The sequence below is a fragment of the Drosophila subpulchrella genome, chromosome 3R (assembly GCF_014743375.2).
Source record: "Drosophila subpulchrella strain 33 F10 #4 breed RU33 chromosome 3R, RU_Dsub_v1.1 Primary Assembly, whole genome shotgun sequence".
Classification (NCBI taxonomy): Eukaryota; Metazoa; Arthropoda; class Insecta; order Diptera; family Drosophilidae; genus Drosophila; species Drosophila subpulchrella.
This window is the reverse complement of record NC_050609.1, coordinates 17,554,771-17,572,388: the sequence shown is the minus strand read 5'-3', so window position 1 is coordinate 17,572,388 and position 17,618 is coordinate 17,554,771. Positions and strand designations below refer to the sequence as shown.

The 17,618-nt window shown below is 44.2% G+C and overlaps 4 protein-coding genes across 6 annotated transcripts; 2 read left to right on the top strand and 2 right to left on the bottom strand.

Moving 5' to 3' along the window:
- Positions 1–176: 176 nt before the first annotated feature.
- Positions 177–1,851, top strand: LOC119563101 (dehydrogenase/reductase SDR family protein 7-like). The gene is made up of 5 exons (XM_037876340.1): positions 177–401; positions 458–601; positions 866–1,082; positions 1,143–1,388; positions 1,442–1,851. The coding sequence occupies exons 1-5, from the start codon at positions 240–242 to the stop codon at positions 1,651–1,653; spliced, it is 981 nt and encodes a 326-aa protein (XP_037732268.1). The 5' UTR covers positions 177–239; the 3' UTR covers positions 1,654–1,851.
- On the bottom strand, positions 1,684–11,984 carry LOC119563099. Of its 3 annotated transcripts, XM_037876336.1 has the most exons (10): positions 11,879–11,983; positions 10,720–10,982; positions 10,030–10,243; positions 9,564–9,957; positions 8,492–9,503; positions 7,855–8,108; positions 7,078–7,796; positions 6,848–7,013; positions 6,705–6,777; positions 6,322–6,516 (listed from the first exon to the last, which is right to left on the bottom strand). In XM_037876336.1, the coding sequence occupies exons 2-10, from the start codon at positions 10,820–10,822 to the stop codon at positions 6,470–6,472; spliced, it is 2,982 nt and encodes a 993-aa protein (XP_037732264.1). In that variant the 5' UTR covers positions 10,823–10,982; positions 11,879–11,983; the 3' UTR covers positions 6,322–6,469. The 3 variants fall into 3 exon arrangements, with proteins under 3 accessions (XP_037732263.1, XP_037732262.1, XP_037732264.1); XM_037876335.1 differs by lacking the exon at positions 6,705–6,777 and having other exon boundaries at positions 1,684–6,516; positions 10,720–10,987; positions 11,879–11,984; XM_037876334.1 differs by lacking the exon at positions 6,705–6,777 and having other exon boundaries at positions 1,684–6,516.
- Positions 11,985–12,146: 162 nt separating this feature from the next.
- On the bottom strand, positions 12,147–12,853 carry LOC119557378. The gene is made up of 2 exons (XM_037870126.1): positions 12,704–12,853; positions 12,147–12,641 (listed from the first exon to the last, which is right to left on the bottom strand). Exon 2 carries the CDS (start codon positions 12,622–12,624, stop codon positions 12,271–12,273), a length of 354 nt encoding a protein of 117 aa, XP_037726054.1. The 5' UTR covers positions 12,625–12,641; positions 12,704–12,853; the 3' UTR covers positions 12,147–12,270.
- Positions 12,854–13,313: 460 nt separating this feature from the next.
- Positions 13,314–15,908, top strand: LOC119563277 (alpha-taxilin). Its single transcript, XM_037876600.1, has 4 exons — positions 13,314–13,470; positions 13,592–13,992; positions 14,119–14,265; positions 14,738–15,908. Exons 1-4 carry the CDS (start codon positions 13,399–13,401, stop codon positions 15,678–15,680), a joined length of 1,563 nt encoding a protein of 520 aa, XP_037732528.1. The 5' UTR covers positions 13,314–13,398; the 3' UTR covers positions 15,681–15,908.
- The last annotated feature ends 1,710 nt before the right edge of the window (positions 15,909–17,618 follow it).

Here is a 17,618-nt window from a genome sequence, read left to right as displayed (position 1 = left end):
CAAAGTCTTAATTTATATGATGGTTGAAAATTAAAATTCAAATGTTTAGAACCATGAAATTATTTACTGGTGTGTTTTTTATTTTTGTGATATATATTTATTATTGTTTTTTCCTTATAGTTAAGGCCTACGTTTCTAGATTCCCAGTGAATGGCAATTCCGGTTTTGTTTTCATTCCCATCATTTTGCATTTGGGTTGGAGTTCAAAGGTTTGAATCGCTTCCGATTGGATTGATAAAATGAAAGTGCAGGACCTGGACAAATGTGCTCCCAGCAGCGAATGGAACGTCCTCTATTGGGTGCTGGGTACGATTCTGATGCCGGTGGCCCTTCCACTGGCCCTCTTCAACATTTGGCAACGATTCCGCGCCCAAAAGTTCCGCAATCAATTGCCAGGAAAGGTTATTGATAAACTTTAATTACTGATTACCCGCTTAATTATGTAAACGATTTTCAGGTTGTGCTAATTACGGGCGCCAGTTCGGGATTGGGTGAATCCCTGGCCCACGTCTTCTACCGGGCCGGATGCAGGGTAATCCTGGCGGCACGACGAACTCAGGAGTTGGAGCGGGTCAAGAAGGACCTCCTCGCTCTGGATGTGGTAAGATGAGCTTTGTATATTCCACTTTCTTTATTAAACTAAGTTTAATGATTGTATTTCGGTATGCATCACTCTACTTCCTAATTATATTCATACTTTATATGATTTAAAAAATCTTTATATCCATCCAAAACCGACCAACTGATAACATAGTTCATAAGATGATTATTAATCGAAAGTTGTATCATGTTATTGCTGATTTTAACCCGTTCTTATTAATTAAATTAAATAACTTAACTTAAACCAATCCAATAATCCTTCCAGGACCCCGCATATCCACCCACCGTGCTGGCCCTCGATCTGGCTGAACTGAATTCCATTCCAGAGTTTGTCACCAGCGTGTTGGCCGTGTATAACCAGGTGGATATACTCATCAACAATGGAGGGATCAGTGTTCGAGCGGATGTGGCATCCACAGCTGTAGATGTGGATCTCAAGGTCATGGTGGTCAACTATTTCGGAAGTGTGGCCCTAACTAAAGGTGAGAAACAGAAGGATTTTCACAAAAAGATTATCAAATTTTCTTTATCACAACTTTCAGCTCTTCTTCCTTCGATGGTGAAACGTGGTAGTGGTCACATCTGCTTCATTAGCTCTGTCCAGGGGAAGTTCGCCATTCCCCAGAGGGCCGCCTATTCCGCATCGAAACACGCCATGCAGGCCTTTGCCGATTCCCTGCGAGCCGAAGTGGCCAACAAGAACATAAGTGTGTCCTGTGTTAGTCCAGGCTATATACGCACTCAGCTTTCCCTAAATGCTCTAACAGGATCGGGAAACAGCTATGGCAGTAAGTTTACCATAAATAAACACCAACCTAAGTTAATAAAATGTTACCCCTAGAAATGGACGAAACCACGGCCAAGGGCATGTCACCGGATAAATTAGCAGAGCGCATTCTCCAGTGTATTCTCCGCAAGGAACCCGATATTATTGTCAGCGATCTTCAGGCCAAGATCGCCTATTACCTCCGTCATCTCTGCCCAAGCCTCTACTTCTGGATCATGGCCAAGCGCGCCCTAAAACTGGAGAAAGCTGAGAAAAAGACCACTTAAGTGTAGCACATCATGTCAAGTCGAACGTCCTTAAGTATTAGTTTCGTTTTTATTGTTAATTGAATTTCGCTTAAAATGAGGAAATTATAAAGTATCGCATATGTGTGTGTTTGTTCGGGTTAAAAATTAGTTACACTCGTGTGTTACTGCCTAACGATAAGATTAATAAATAAAGTATTGTAGTAATCGTAACATAAAGTACAACGGAATTGTCACACATGTGCTTGTTTGTTCGCTAATCATAGTACATACATTAATTATTGTTTTGAATTGTCATTTAAAATATTAAATCGTAAAATGCTAGTATTCACTTCTTTGCTCTTCGGTTTTTGTTTTGTTCGTTTCGTTTTGTTTCACTTTCGATATCTTTAAGACATTTACGCGTTCCTAATTGACAAAATTACATATGCATTCATTTAGGTTGCTGGATAGGTAGTGATGCGGTCTTGGACAACATTTAAAACTGGCCATTAACTAGGGGGCTGACGATGGTTTCGTGGGGGATCGGGAGACGTACATACGTGTTTATAATTCATTTAGCTAAATTATAAAAATAGCGTTAATCCATCTCGTGAAAAGTATACAAAAAATTAATTACAATTGAGGTACACAATACACATACAGATTTAAAAATCGTTTGCAGTTTTACAATTACATTAATATTATATGTATATTTTAGATTAAAATCAATCGGTTTCTTATGTACATTACACAAAAATTGTTCATTTCGCGCTAAATAGTCTTTTTGTCACGCTCAAAATACTCTCGTCCATTCCGCTTAGACAATAATCATTTGCATTTAATTATATACAGTACACAATCATTGGCAATATTCAAAATGTTCTTCCGTTCTCAACTCATTAATTACACTGGGTAATAAATTCTGACCTTTGGAAATACACAGGATGGGAGTAGATAATCCTAGAATACACTTTGTTTTCCAATTTGAGCTCAAGTATCTAAAAAATCTTGTCTAGAATTTGCATGTTCTTATTAAAACCTACAAGGAATATGTATTCCCACTCCAGTGTATTTTTGTCTTCCTAGTGTTAGCTTTTTTTTTTTTTTTGGTAAATTTCAACACCTTTGCCTGCCATTATTCTGTATAGTTTCATATTTAAATACGTAATCAAGACAAAGTAGAAACTAAACTTCAATTCGGTTTTCGGGCTTACCATTATTTTTGTTATTTTTTTTTAAGCATTTCAAAGCGATTGTCGCGTACTCGTTTTAACTATTTCCGTTTCCGTTTCTTTACTGGCCAACGCGTTAACTGTCTGTCTGTCTATATACGATATCTTGGGTCGGGTGTCGGGTTCTTGAGCTGAGCTTCTGTCTTCTATCTTGTAACTGTATCTGTATCTTGTATATTCCACAAAAATATACCCAAATGCTCGTAAAGTTGCAATGGCTATTGCACGCCCCATATGGATGTATGTATATATTTTTTTGATACGCCTTTGATTTTTCCTACACATTCATATAGCTACAAATATCAATTGTTATGCTTAGCCTAAAGATCGATAGTGTGGTGTAGTGTAACTCGAAAGCCGCTGCTCTGTGATTCGATGCGGAATGTGACTCTATATCCTATGTGTGAATGCATATCGTTAGGTGTCTTATTGTTTGTTCTCATTGCTCTAACTTGGTATTGCATATAAAAACTATGTCCCTTCGATGTCCTATATACACTACAAGCATTTCTTCTACGGGCGTTACTATGGGATCGATGCGTGTGTTTACAGGTGCCGGTGCTCGAGGGGATCGGGTGGATTAATGTTAATGCTCGGGTGGCTAACTCTCTATGTGGCTTTGCTGGGCATTCTCTAAGACCTACTTTCGATGCATGACGCTTTTGATTTATTGACAGTATCGTTGGTTATCTTTGTATCTATTCCGTACAACTATTTGCAACTTTACCCGGCTCCCCTTGTTTTCCTATATGCTATATGCTACTTCTTCTCATCGGTTACACCTAACCTCCTCAATCTCCCTCCATTCTCCTCTTTAATCTTAGTTTTGATCTTGAGAAAATATGCAAAGGATTTTAAAATGATCTCGGCAAATATTTTATCTTTTTAGTTCGTTACTAAAATAGCACCTTGTATTGTTCTGTGTGTTCGTCGTAGTTCAGATGAGTAGTGATCGTTGTTCGAAACTTGAAGAGCAGGCAAACTAAGCAATTTAAGTATATAGTAGGTACATAACAACTTTAGTAATACTGTTTTGAAAATAACTTGAAGTATAGGCCAGGTTTAGGCAAATTAGAAAGATGTGGCACAAGATCAGCTAATTAATTTCGATTAGTTATTATTGTTAATGATGGAAATGAGAGTTATATTTTGAAGTAAAGCTCGCTCAATTGGTTAGGCTACAATAAAAGCCAAATCGAAATTGAATAACTAAAAATATGCCTGGTAGCCGGTTCCAAATTTGATCAAATTGGTATATATATTATAATCGTAATATATCATTATTTTTAGTTTAGTCTTTAATCTGTAGAAATTCTAATAGGATTTTTGTGAGCCCTTGATTGAAAAATGATTTAAATTGGTAAAGTTCTGTTTATCTGTATCCAATTTAACTAACTTTATAAATCAGAGTTATACTAGCTCAATGAAATATTAAATACCCAATTTGATCGAATCTGGAAACCGGAACTAGCGAGTTCAGTTTACACAATACAATACAATACAAACAGTAAACAGTAGAAGGTACAAAGTGCGGTGAGTGCGGCTGCGGTTTGGATTGCGGTGGCTTCAGTGGGCGATTGGGCGAGTGGGTAAGCGGCTGGGTGCCTAGTGGGTGGTGATGCGTTCGAGGTGCTGGGGCGAGCCTTGGTCGGGGATTGATGGGCGTGTGGAATGCGGTTGAGTGTCTGTCGTGTGAGTGGGCGTGGTATTTCACATATTCAGCAGAAACGGCAAGTTTAAGGCAGTGTAAAGTACACATATATATAATGTATGTACAAATATATATATATGTTATGCAAGTAAACCTATGCGACAATTTGTATAACTAACATTAAGACTTATCACTTTCACTTGGTTGGTTTTGGAAACTGGAACGGGTGAGCTGCCCTTAGCTAACCAGGTTCTCCACATCGGATACAACTACCTCGAGATCCGAGGGCAGCTCATTGTTCTCATTTGATGTTGCTGCTGCTGATGCTGCAGAAGTGGCTCCTGCGGAGGTTGATGCTGCTCCTGGCTTTCCAGTTGTTGCTCCAGTGACGCCCGTGGAGCGGGTCCTGAAGTTGTTGAGGCTTCTCCTCATGGGCTGCGAGGGTGGTGGCCGCTGCATGGCGCTTGTGCTGGCTGATTGCTGCAACGCCCCTCCGGTGTTCAAACCTGGAGTCATGGAGGAGCTGCTGGTGGCTGTGCTGCTGGAAGATTGGCGAGAGAAACTGGGCGGTGGCAGGGCAGCACTGCTGTTTCCTCCTCCGCCCAAACTGGCTCTTGGAATATTGCTGAAGCTATTCCGCGAGTTCCTGGTCGGTGGAACAGGCACTGCCTTTGAGGAGGACACACTGCTGTCCCTGCGAAGATTGGCATTGGATGAGGAACGCCTCTGGGGCGAGGCGACTGCCGCAGTTGGCGGATCCTTCCCGCTCGTGGTAGCTCCACTGCCACTGGCCTTTAGGTTCAGACTGCTACGCTTCTTGGTTTTGGACAAGTTCTGACTGAGATTTATCAGATTCTGAGTGCTACCAAAGTTTCGCGTGAGATTCACCGATCCACTGGCCTTGCTGCTACTTCGACGAGGTGCAGCCGCAAAGGGATTGTGGGTGGACAGGGAGTTGGAGCGGCGATAGGAGTTCCTTTGGGCAGGAACGGGCGGTGGAGCCAACTCTAAACTGGCTCGATTCTGTGAGCTGGGAGCCACCTTGCTGCTGCTGCTGGGCTTCGAAGTGGAGGCCTCTGCCTGCATATCCACGTTCTCGTAGCAATGCTCCATGGAACGTGGAGGCGTTGGTGGCTTCAAGGTCTCGTAGTTGGGTTCGTTGAGCGTGAGGATCTGGTTGTCATCCTCCGCCTCGTTGCAAAGGAGCAGGGCAGTCCTCTTGGCTCGCGTGGCCACATCCTTTGAGGAGGATTGTCCTGCAGTTCGGTTACCAGTCTTTTGGCTTCTCTTTGGCCTTCCACCTGCTACACCCACCACATGGGTTTTTACTTTCGGTTTCTTGGACAATCTGAGGGAGAACTTGAAGGGTGGCTTGTAGACCACCTGCAGTTTGACCTTCTCGTTGGACAGATTACCCATGGACTTGGTCTTCTGCGGTGTCTTTTGGACCAGTCTTTCGGGCGTAGATTGCGATTTGCTCATCACCTTGCGAACCCGCGAACTGTGCTCAATGTGGGACAAGGGCTGGGCCACAATGGGCGATTCCAGCAGCCACTTTTGCACCTTTCCAAAGGTGTTGGTATGGTTGTTGGTGGTCGACAAATTGGACGCATCATCACCGTTGTTGCGATGCGAGTAGTCGATGATCTCCTTCATGTGCTTGCCCAACTTTTTGTTTGACTTCTTGGGCTCCTCCTCGAGGGATTTCTTCTTGGCCATGGCCTGCGTTCTTGTGGTCTTCTTTGCCTCTGGATTGGCACTGCTTTTGGCTGCACTTCGGGATGCAACTGCAGCTGTGGCTGTTACTCCAGCTCCAGTTGCAGTTCCCGTTCCTGGTTTCTTTGTTCGCTCGCCACGAACCTTCTTCTTGAAAGGTACCTTTGTCCTTACGGCGGTGTGAACTATCACCCCGTTGTTGTTCTCCGGCAGACGCACTGTCTCCGTGGTGGCGCTGTGTATGATGGTGACGGACTTAAGCTTCAGATTCGACCGTTTCGTCAGCAGCTTTGTGCTCAGCGCCTAAGAAAATTAATTACAGATTAGCAAAGAAGTCAAATCTTAATCAGTAAAGAAAACGACAAAGGGTAATGCCTCAATGATTTCTAGTTTAAATTTGCCCTAAGATTAGCCACAGCTTCAACTGCTAGATGTGTGTTCTTCAAACATTCTACAGGATTATTTCGGGCACTTTAATTCTGAGTGCTCACCCACGGTCTGAGCCCTTGCTTGCGCTTTGGCCTCGACCTCATCCCTTAACATTTGCGTGATAAGCTTCATTAACTTATTAGACCAAATAATATTTCACAGTGAATATAGGAATCTCCTTTTAGTTACTAGTTATTCAACTTACCAGGAGAAGGATTACGCCCACAGCAGCCAGTGCTACTGTGTACCAGTTGTGCTGCATCCACTTCTTGAAGCTGGCTATGCTCTCTTCCGAAAGCAGCAGCTTACGCAAAGTGGCCAGTGGACCCGAGGGATCCACCTCGCGGCACTTTTGATAGACATCACAGTATCTGAAAAGAGTCCATTAGTAAACAAAAGCTTTAAATTATACTTTATAAAAGGAATAATACAAACCCATTATAATCATTGCAGGGTGTTCCCGGCTTCGAGTACATATCGGGCACATCGAAAGGAGCCTCATTCCATTCGAAGGAACTGCGGCAGGGACTGTCCTCGCCCGGCAGCTTGCAGCACAGCTCACAGGACTTGATGCGATCGTCCTGGGGACCCGGAATACACTGACACGATTCCAGACCGTAGGCCAGGCAAATGCTGCCCGTGCAATCGCCCATGTAGCATACGAACTCCTTGTTACAAATGGTCTTGTTGGGTTTGTTCACCGACGGCGGACACTGGGGCATTCGGCCGTCGCAGAACGAAGGATCCCGACAGCCATTATCATCCCGACACTTGTCACCAAACTTCAGCTTGCAATCGTTGGTGCAGCAGGGTCCTTGGGAAGGACTACAGCGGGCATGGGGAGTCAGGGTGCAGGGAGTCTCGTCGAGACGCGGCTGTCTTGACATGGGGAAACAGCACGAATCCTTGCAGTCCTCCTCCCATCCACAGTCGCACTGCTCGCCCGCCTCCACCACGCCATTGCCGCAAATCGAGGACTGCGGCTCAGTGAAGCATCCCTTCATGGAACGTGCCTTGGCATTCAGCACGGGCTCTATCGATTTCAGCGAGCAGGTGCTGAACTTGTTGTTGTTCTTCTTGTCACCCGAAGTGGCGCGGGCAAACATGATGAAGTTGCCATCCTCGCCACCAGGAGTACACTGCTCGGGATCGTGCTGAAATGGGGATATTATCTTAATTAGTGTGTAGTCTTAAATATTTTATTATCCTCACCGGTGATCCAAAGTTGTGGCCAATTTCGTGGGCCAATGTCACATGGGAGACTGCAGGTGGAACATGCTTTCCATAATTTAAAAGAGTGACTATTCCCGTGTTAAGGGACTTGAGGGAACCCCTGTAATGACCATTCTTCTCGCAAACTCCGCCAGCGTTTTTCAGATCACCCGTCCAGGCCAGACCCAAAGTTCCCATCTCAAAGTCGCGATAGGTGAACATGTAAGCCAAACAAAAAGCATCGTAGTCCTCCTCTGTGAAATAAAATAATAGAGGATCGTCATGATATAGGTAAATTTAATATATTCAAAAAAACTGATTCATATACTTAAGATCAAACATTAAACTAAATAAAAACATTTTTATGGGTAGTTGACCCCAAGAATCATATCAAACAGTTGTGTGTTCCTTGTTCTAATTGATTTATATCACCTTTTCACAAACTTGATTATATATATCACCTTGAAAAATTTGAACCTCGTACACATGAACAAAACAAACTGATCATGTTAATTGAATAACAATTAATCAAAGGAGAAAGTCTCTGTCCCAGTGAATCACAGTAAGAACTCAGAAATGGATCAGAAACCATTCAAGCAAAAGGAGAACTCATATATGGTTATTAGCAATCTCTTACCCGAAAACAGTTCCAGAAACTTTTCCACTCCGTAGTTGCCGGGGAATCGGTAGCTGGGATCCTTCATCGCGTTCATGTTGTGCACCTTGATGCGCTTGATCATGAAGGTGATGTTATCCGGCTTGCCGTCGTTGTTGAAGTCCGTATTCCGGTAGATCGTGTTGGCCCGCTGCACGTGCCGCGTGATGGCTTCAATGGAAGCCTCGTCCGAACCCATTTTCTGGAAGAACGTGTGATCCGCCTGCAGATACAGCATGCACGTGGTCTTGCGATCGTAGAGCAGCCTGGGAGAACTATGGATATCGTCGCCGCCCCTTCCGCTCAGCAGATTCGTCATCAACATGCTGTTGAAGCTAGGATTGTGCGGATTGGGGGCGAATATGATCTCCGGATTGTAGTTATTAACAATGATATTTGGCTTCTTGGTGGCCCCATTCTTCGTGATGATCTCCACATGCGTCTTGTGGCTGGGACGGTCGTTGCCATTGTTGTTGTTTCCCAGAAAGAGCGTCGTCCAGTTGGCATTGAAGAAGTTACTGGGCAGGTCGCGGGTGCCATTGTTAGTCGTCGGTTCCTCGTAGGGCGTTCCGAATTCCGGTTCGATGGGTCGGTTGTACGTGCTCACAATGATGTTCTTGTGTTTCGTGTACAACTTCCGCACATTATTACTATTATTATTATTATTATTGTTGTTGTTGTTATTATTATTATTATTATTGCTGTTGCTGTTGCTGTAGCTGCGACTTCCCTCGCCGACATTGGAGGGATTGTAGTTATTTACAAGTATGTTGCGATTGGACGTGGGCTTAGTCAGCGTGGCCAGGAAGCTCTCCGTACTGCGCACAGTGCTCCTGGTGGTGGATGTGGTTGGGTACTTCCTGCTAGGCGCCTCCTCGCTCTTGTCCTCCTCGGAGGCCAGAACGCGGAAGTCATCGTTGTAGGGCACCTCCAGATCCAGCGGCAGGGGCGGATTGCGATTGTACGTGGGCGCCGGAGCATCCGACATGGCCAGCTGAAATGGTAATCACTCGTTTAGAAAAGTGGAATACAATAAAATGATGGTATAGCCCACCTCCTCTGGCAGCCAGCGCTTCTTCCGCAGCTTTTCGCTGGCGCAGTGCGTCTTGGCGGGTGCGGCGGAGTTGATTCCCCCGCCGCTGAACTGCGACTTCTGCATATTTACATCACTTAGCTTATAGACTATGCTGTGGACACCGCTCTCGGCCAGCTGCTGGGAGTATCTATGCGCCGGCTCTATGTAGTAGTGCTCCGCCTGGGTCTCTATCGTCCCGTCCAGCAGGTTGTCGCTGGTGAGGATCGCCTGGACATGGGCCGCCTCGTCATCCTCCAGGCTGCCCGTATAAATGCGCGACACATCGTAGTCGATGGGACCCAGGGTGTTCTCGATCTCCACGTCGTGGGCGAACACCGAATGCGGCTGTTGGCGCAGCACCAGGCGAAAATCTCTGCGGGCGAGGAGGAGTATCAGGTGTCGGGTGATTAAGTGATTACCTTTCCTCGATCTCGAGTGCACTCACCTGTCGTGGGCGGAGAAATTCAAGCGGATGGTGTGCGCCAGTCCACTCGCTGAGGTTGTGGCCTCTGTCTGTGTCTCCTCCTCTGGCCTCACCTGTCGTTTCTGCCGGAAGCGAGCCTGCTCCAGGTGCCTGACCTGCGCCGCCTGCAGCACCTCGCGATCGAAGTTCGCAGCCTCCCAGTGCTTGATGTAGGGCGTCAGCTTGTGGGTGTAGCCTGAAAGAAGAAGGGGCATCTCTGAGGGGTTAGCAGAGGAAGGAGAAAGCTGCCAGCAGCGATGACAAGATGAAATTTCTCTCAACTAAGTGGTGATATATCATGGTCGATGGGTTATAGAAAACACTGAATTGAGCGGAGAAATATATCTACATATATATTTTAAAATATTGTATTTGTATATAATTTAAACAAATTAAGAACATGTTTTTAAGTTTGTGTTTAGTAATAAAAGATATTTAGATAACAAAAATGAAGGTAATTGATTTAAAATTTTAATACTTTATTTAGATTTTTATAATGAATTGCATCTCTACAGGGCTTTTGGAATCATTTACTTTTTAAGAAAACTGCGAGATTTAAATAGTTGTAACCTCTAAAAGAAACAATTAATTAGAATTTAAATTTGGTTCTTGCTTGGAAGTGGGTTTTTTGGTAGAACCTTTTTTAGTAATATTTTTAGAGTTCCAACTCACCTGGCAGCTTGAGCGGCGTGGGAATGGCCAGGATCTCGCCGGGCAGCCACAGGAGCCAGAGGAACAGGCCCTGCAGACCGAGGAGGCCCAGCAGCCAGCTCATCGTGGTGATTCTCCGGGTGATTCTACGTGGCCTAGACTACTTGAAGGTTGTGTTTTCCGAACTCCAACCTCTGCTGCTGCATCACATCATTGGCGCTTGGGTTTGTTGATTGTTATTGCTGTGGGATTCGCTGCGAGGAAGTGGCTCCAAACGGTGACATCTTCGCTAGAAGAATGCGAAGAATACAATGTGTAGAATTGAGAATGGAGAATTGATCGCGAAAACAAAGGAACTGCATTGCGTATATGCCGCATATTCGGATCTTCAAGTGGCTTTCACCTTTTACGCGAAATCTTTTGTTCAACTCGAAAATCTGTATTTTTTTATAACTTTTTTTTGCGTCTTTTTGCATAAATGGCAAAAGCAACAAACGGCGAGAAGAAGAAGAAGAGCGTCACAGCATCTCATTAGCACTTCACACACGCACACACCTGTGCTACTGCCATACGTATTGGTGTGCCCGTGAAAAAATACTGTTAGTTGGGCGCTCTTTTCGCCCCTCTCCCACTTTATGCACTCTCTTTCTGGCCAACTTATTGGCCAATGAAATTAAATGCATTCTTTGACAAGCGTTTAATTGGATAATTATTGTTTTCGACCAGCAGGCGTGTGTTTGTATCTGTGTGTATTCTAACTGGGATTTGCTTTGGGCCAAAAGAAAAAACCCCTCTCTATCTCTCTTTCTACTCGCTGCTCGCTGTTGTTGTTGCGCTGGTCGAAAACCAAAATAAAATACACGTAAAATTCAATTAGCCACAAATTGTTGCACTCTTTTTTCTGTTTTGTGATAATTGGATTTGTGGAATATAGCCAAATATATTGGACAGCACACACACACACACACTCGAAAAACAATCGACCTCCGCTAATGGCGTAAATGGTATAAGCCAAGTTTTTTCTCTCATTTTTTTTTTCGTTGTTGCCACGGCCTAAAACCTGTTCTTCTGCCCAATCATCCAGGCCTAAATCGGACTAATTTCACAATTTCCCGTGCCATTTTTGGCCTTCTCATTAGTCGATCTTAACTTTGATTTATTTACTCGCTCGCCCGCTTACTTTTCACAGTCACTGAAGCACTTGCATTACAAGTCGTTTTTTCTGCGCTTTTAACAACTTTTTTCGACCAAACCATCCACCAAGCAGTGTGACCGCACCGCGAATTGACCGTTAAAATGTCGGGCTCAGAAAAATATACTATGCTTTAGAAAAATACCTTAAAAAGCTGAAGCTGTAGCAGGGACTCAAACCACTGCACAGTGGGCTTAAGGAAAAATTATTCAATATAGTTAAAGCAGGGGAAAATATTTTGATAAAGAAAATTCAATAAGATTAACAAATGGACAAAGACCTTTAATTTTATTATTGAAAGTTACAATGGTTACAATGACAAAAATTGGATTTAACAGCTCTTAAATATTATGTCTCAAACAAAAATCAAATATCATATGCTAACTTTTAAGAGCTTCTTTGGCTAGGGCCTGTTGCTTTTGGATGCCCTCCCTTAATTTGTCGGCATTCTTTTCCAACTTAGCATAGCATTCTTTTAGTTTATTTCTTTGGTCTTCCAGATGTTCCTCGGTGGCCGAGAGTTTTTTGACCTTCTGATCGTATTCGTCGAATATCTGCCACCAAGCTGGTAGAGTTAGATTCTCTGGTTCTGTGAGAAGGACGTGCTCCAAATCAAAAGTAGAGCCACTTATGGGCGGCTGATTGACCTCAAAGGTTTCCATGTCCTCCAGCATCTCTTCCACACTTGGAGCCGCTGGTGGGGGCTCAATTTTGGGCTTGGATCTTTTAAACATTTTGTTTATCCTAACAGCTGAGATTCATAAAATTGATAACGTCAGCACTTGGTGTAAAATTGACTTAAAACATCTTTACCTAATTTTAAGGACTTCTATAGTGTTGGAGGTTTAATGGTTGCTTAGTTCAAGTTTATGTTGTCTTAAGTGTTCATATATTGACTATGAATTTGCAAACTTTCTGCAATTGTTTACAAATAAAGAAAATTATAAATATCAAAGTGACCAACGAAAATACTCTCAAAAATACCATAACCTAGAGATGGTCAAATAGTATCGATATGTCTTCTGTTATTTTTTTCCAGATGGTTTTGCTTTTTCGTTGATTTTCTAGATATTCCCTAAAATGAATTGAAGAATAAGAACCAATATCGATTTTTCGATTTTGATTTTAAAGTAAACAGTAATATCTTTTTAATGAAATAAAGACACAAAATTTCTAATTGAAGGTAAGCATCAGCGTAATCACCCAACTAAAATTAGAGCAGATTGTAATGGAAAAAATTGTCGTCGAGTTGGATTAATATAAGCATTTGGAACAAGTTTTCGAAATCAAACTTCTTTCCGCCCAATTTGAACTTGAATCGCCGGTACTTTTTGTGTGGCCAGGCGTTGTTCCGCCGAAAATACCAGCATGTACGACTCACTTTCTCGGTATTATGGGCGGAAAGCGAAACCTAAAAATATATAGCAACACAACAACAAATATAGTCAAAATTCGAAAGAGGAATAGAATACAAGTTATATATAGCACCGATTTGATCTGAATAAACGATGGAGAAGTTAAGCAAGGCGAAGAAGGTGGCGCGCGAGGAGAAGCAGCGTGACCAGAAGTTGGAGGAGTTGGTAATATCATCTGGGGTTCTCAAGGACCCAGCCCAATAGCAGGGATTTCCGAACAGAGCCCTTGGAAACGGGGATAAAAAGAGGAGAATGAGTTATAACCCCATTATTGCGTCTATTTTAGGTCATGAAATCCCTGGAGGAGTGCCCCTCCACCGAGGAGAAGGTGAAGCTGCTGCTGCAGCGCCATGTGGACAGCGAGAAGAATGTTAGCCGGCTGACGTCGGAGCTTCGCGTCCTGCAGCGCCACATGGAGTCCCAGCAGCGGGAGAAGGAGCAGGTGCAGCGGGATCTCAACAAGAGTGTCCTCATGCGTGACAAACTCCAGGAGGTTTGCCGCGAGCAGCAGCGCATCATCAAGTCGGTGAAGAACGAGAGCCTCCTCCAAATCAAAGTCGAGGAGGAGCGGCGCAAGGAGAGCCAAACCAAGTTCCAGAACTCCCTCAACGACGTCCAGAAATCCCTGGCCAAGAACAACGAGGAGAACATCAAGCTGCGCGATTACAACATCGAGATGACCAAGAAGTAAGCATCGTCCGCCTGATAGAGAGGGAATCCAATTTCTAAATATAGATTCTACTGCATGCACGCACGTTCTCTGTGTTCTCCGCATTTTCCGATTTTCCCTAACCATCTGGTCTCCCGTTTTAGGTTAAAACTGCTGGCCGAGCAGTACCAAACGCGGGAGCAGCACCTGGAGAAACTCAATGAGCAAGTGCAGCTGGAGGCCCAGTTGCATCAGGCCAAGTTGCAGAAATGCCAAGTGGAGGCCGCCATGGAGAAGGAGATACTCGGCAAGTAAGTGGGGTCGGAACAGAATGCCGGGTCATCGGGGGCTTCTCTGAAACTGGAGATAGACGCACCTTAGTTGGGCACACATTAGAGAACGAGTTTTCATTCAAGAAACTCGCTGAGATTTCTGGTTTTCATTGGGGCCGGCCACTTATCTTTACGAGTTACTGAAGCTTAATTCAATTTCAATCCTTTAAGCCTACAGTTTTTTAAAATTAGTTTTAAAGATCCATTTAAAATGTGTTTTTTGTATCGGTGATCAATGGATTTTAAACTTAAGAGCCGGACTTAACAACTTAACGTGTACGTAATGTACTCGTTTGTAGTAATTTGTTATTAGTTTTTCTTTTCATCTTATAAATTCATCTTGTATGTCTACATGGTTTTTGAATCGATTGCCAATTTATTTCATACGAAAATACAGCGGTCTATCTACTCAGCCCCTTGATAAACTTCTAATTCGTTCACCTTCTTCCAGGGAAAACCAAATTGGCCTGGAGAAACTGCTGCAGGCGCAGCGCGCCATCAAGGATCTCACCGAAAGGGAACACCAACTGAAGGAGCAGCTGAATATCTACACGGCCAAGTACGATGACTTCCAGCAGTCGCTGCAAAAGTCCAACGAGGTATTCGGCAGCTACAAGGTGGAGCTGGAGAAGATGTCCAAGCACACGAAGAAGATCGAGAAGGAGGCACTGGGCTGGCGCCAGAAGTACGAGAAGGCCAACGCCATGGTGATCGACCTGGCCACCGAGAAGAACCTGCAGACGCAGCACGCGGAGCGCCTGCAAAAGCAAATACAGCAGCTGCAGAAGCTGCTGCGTGCCCTCCAGCTGGAGCGCACCACGTTGCACAAGTGCCTGCGGGACAACGAGATTGAAATTCCCGCCTTGCCGCAGTTGCCGCCCGAACCGGAGCCAGTGAATGTAAAGCCCGTGAGTGCGGACAACGTTAAAATGGAGATGATGACTCGCAATTGTGCGGAACTGAAGCAAACGCTGGCCAATCTGCAGAGTCAAATGAAGATGCTAACGGCCAGCGAATCGAAGACGGCCATCGAGGAGAAGAACAAGGCCGCCGAGGAGCAGAGGCAGGCGAACAATGCCAAGAAGAATATACGCAAGAAGGAGAAGAAGTCCAAGGCGAAGGCAGCCGCAGCAGCGGCGGCAGCTGCAGCCGCATCCACATCGAATGAGGAGCTCAACGGCGTTCAGGAGTTGGCCGACACGGAGTCCAATGCCGAGCTGCAGGCAGAGGGGGATGCCTCGTCAAACGGCGCCAAGGACGCCCAGGAGCAGGCCGTCCAGACTACTGCTACTGCCGTCACAGACTCCCAGGAGATCGTGGGCGATGGCGATGCCTCCAAGCCACCCGTCGATCTGTCCGAAGTGCCTGCCCTCATCGATGCCAATGCAGACTAGATTGTCGACTGACCTCCTGTTCTCCCTTCCAAAACCAAGGACGGCCATGTAGCCCTCCCTTCAAAGCATTTCGTGTCATCATGTCTCAACTGAAAAACGTCATCAATTACAAATTTTGTACTAGTTATTTATTGTACTTTGTATATTGTATTTATTTAAAGGAGTCAACGGTGATCGTGCATTGCTGGTCAACAACAAATTGAGTAAAACGTGTTTCCTGCAAACAAATTATGTTGAGTATTTATTTTGCTGCCTAATATAAAGTCTGAAATGTAAGGGATTTATTAAGAAGTTGTAGCTATGTAGCTTTGTCTATAAAATAACACCCACACTGCTTGTTAAAGATGCTAAAAATACAAATCTGCACCCACATTTCGCATCCATTTCCACAAGGAGTAGAATGGGGACAAGCCAACGGAGCGCACAAGCTCGATGGCCATGGATTGCTTTCGTCATTGTTGGCGGCGCCACAGAGTCTAGTGTTGCATGCAACACTTGCAATGCCAACAGGCGGGTGGTTTCACTGCTGATGGGTGGTGATGGGTGGCGAGTGCCTGTGGTTCGTGGCCAGGGTCATTATAATTGCGCCTTAATTATTTTCCACACGCAGCTGTCATTTTTGCCGGGCCCCAGATTTCCGACATAAAATATTCAAGACGCATGCAACGTGGCGTATGCGTAACACCAACAGTTGGCAGCGGTCACTCAGGGCGGATGAGTGGGTGTTGAAGCAAAGCCAGTTAAGCCACTAAAATAATTACACAAATTAATTTAAATTGCATAAAGTGACGCATATGAAAGTAGGGGTAATTATGAGGGGTTCTCAAGGACTCCACGCTTTTTTACCCCCCTGCCAAAGGTTGTTAAATTCTTATTGTCACGGAGAAAGTAATTATAAAATTTAATTAAAAATGTAAAAAGTGGTTGATAGTAATAGCAGTACTATTTGAAAGCTGGTTCCGCCCCACTGCCCCATTGGGCGGTATTAAAAGTGTCTTCGCCATAGTTGTGCATATTTCACACCCTCGCTTTAACAAAAATGTGTGCACATTTCGCAGGCAATGAGCTTTTGAACATTTAATGAGTTAATACGCTAAATTTGAAAGCCGCGCAAGCGTGTGCCAAGTGCTCCAAACACTTGTCCTCCTCCTCGAGTTGCCCATTTTCCAGCTTGAAAAATGAGAATGGGAAAATCAAGCGGCTAAATCACACACTGAGAAATATTTCAGAAGCATACAAAGTTTATTTTCAAAAATCGTACGTTTAAATTTGAAAAATAATATATATTTTATAGATAATAGCACAAATAATACGTACAATTTTTTTAAAGGGTTAACAAGAATAAAAAATATTTTTTAGCATTCCGAATCAGTATTTTTTAATAGAAACTTTTAATATAGTCAAAGTATAAGGGGTATAAAATATTTTTTTACATATAAAGCACCTTACATTTTTCTCAGTGCACTTTCACACGCACATGCAAAACACTAAGCACTTGTCATTTGGCTGTAAAACCCTCCAGTGCAAATGTCCAACACACGAGCATATGTACATACATACGGACATATGTATATGGGGAAAAGGCGGCAGCTTCGCCTCGGAGGCGTAACTTTCTGGGGGGATTGGGTGGCTGTCGTGGCGTCGTGTTCATCCTAAACTCATGGGTGTCATTTCTCAGGACCCTCTCGGTCTGCAGAATAACAGCGGCGTAACAGAAGACCCTCGCTTGGGACCAGGACCTCCAGAAAGTAGAAATAGAAGGCAGAACTGCCAGGCTGCCAGACTGCCTGACTCTCGTGTCCAAGTTAAAGGACACAGTCGGCGACGATGGTGTGGCAATATTTTTGGCAGCCAATTGTGCGGGCTGAGCAAGATGAATGAGGAATATGAGCCTTGGGTGTACAGTGGCTCAGATTGGAGTTAAGTCTTAGAAGTTTC

What these genes read in the sequence shown, in the direction of transcription:
- LOC119563101 (XM_037876340.1), top strand. Translation starts at nt 240, where the DNA reads ATGAAAGTGCAGGACCTGGACAAATGTGCTCCCAGCAGCGAATGGAAC. An exon ending in GCAATCAATTGCCAGGAAAG is followed by an intron (nt 402 to 457) that starts GTTATTGATAAA and finishes AACGATTTTCAG; the next exon opens with GTTGTGCTAATTACGGGCGC. An exon ending in ATCGGGAAACAGCTATGGCA is followed by an intron (nt 1,389 to 1,441) that starts GTAAGTTTACCA and finishes TGTTACCCCTAG; the next exon opens with AAATGGACGAAACCACGGCC.
- LOC119563099 (XM_037876335.1), bottom strand. Translation starts at nt 10,822, where the DNA reads ATGAGCTGGCTGCTGGGCCTCCTCGGTCTGCAGGGCCTGTTCCTCTGG. An exon ending in AATTTCTCCGCCCACGACAG is followed by an intron (nt 9,958 to 10,029) that starts GTGAGTGCACTC and finishes CCTCGCCCGCAG; the next exon opens with AGATTTTCGCCTGGTGCTGC. An exon ending in TGGGCGTAATCCTTCTCCTG is followed by an intron (nt 6,517 to 6,847) that starts GTAAGTTGAATA and finishes TAATTTTCTTAG; the next exon opens with GCGCTGAGCACAAAGCTGCT.
- LOC119557378 (XM_037870126.1), bottom strand. Translation starts at nt 12,624, where the DNA reads ATGTTTAAAAGATCCAAGCCCAAAATTGAGCCCCCACCAGCGGCTCCA.
- LOC119563277 (XM_037876600.1), top strand. Translation starts at nt 13,399, where the DNA reads ATGGAGAAGTTAAGCAAGGCGAAGAAGGTGGCGCGCGAGGAGAAGCAG. An exon ending in ACCAGAAGTTGGAGGAGTTG is followed by an intron (nt 13,471 to 13,591) that starts GTAATATCATCT and finishes CGTCTATTTTAG; the next exon opens with GTCATGAAATCCCTGGAGGA. An exon ending in AACATCGAGATGACCAAGAA is followed by an intron (nt 13,993 to 14,118) that starts GTAAGCATCGTC and finishes CTCCCGTTTTAG; the next exon opens with GTTAAAACTGCTGGCCGAGC.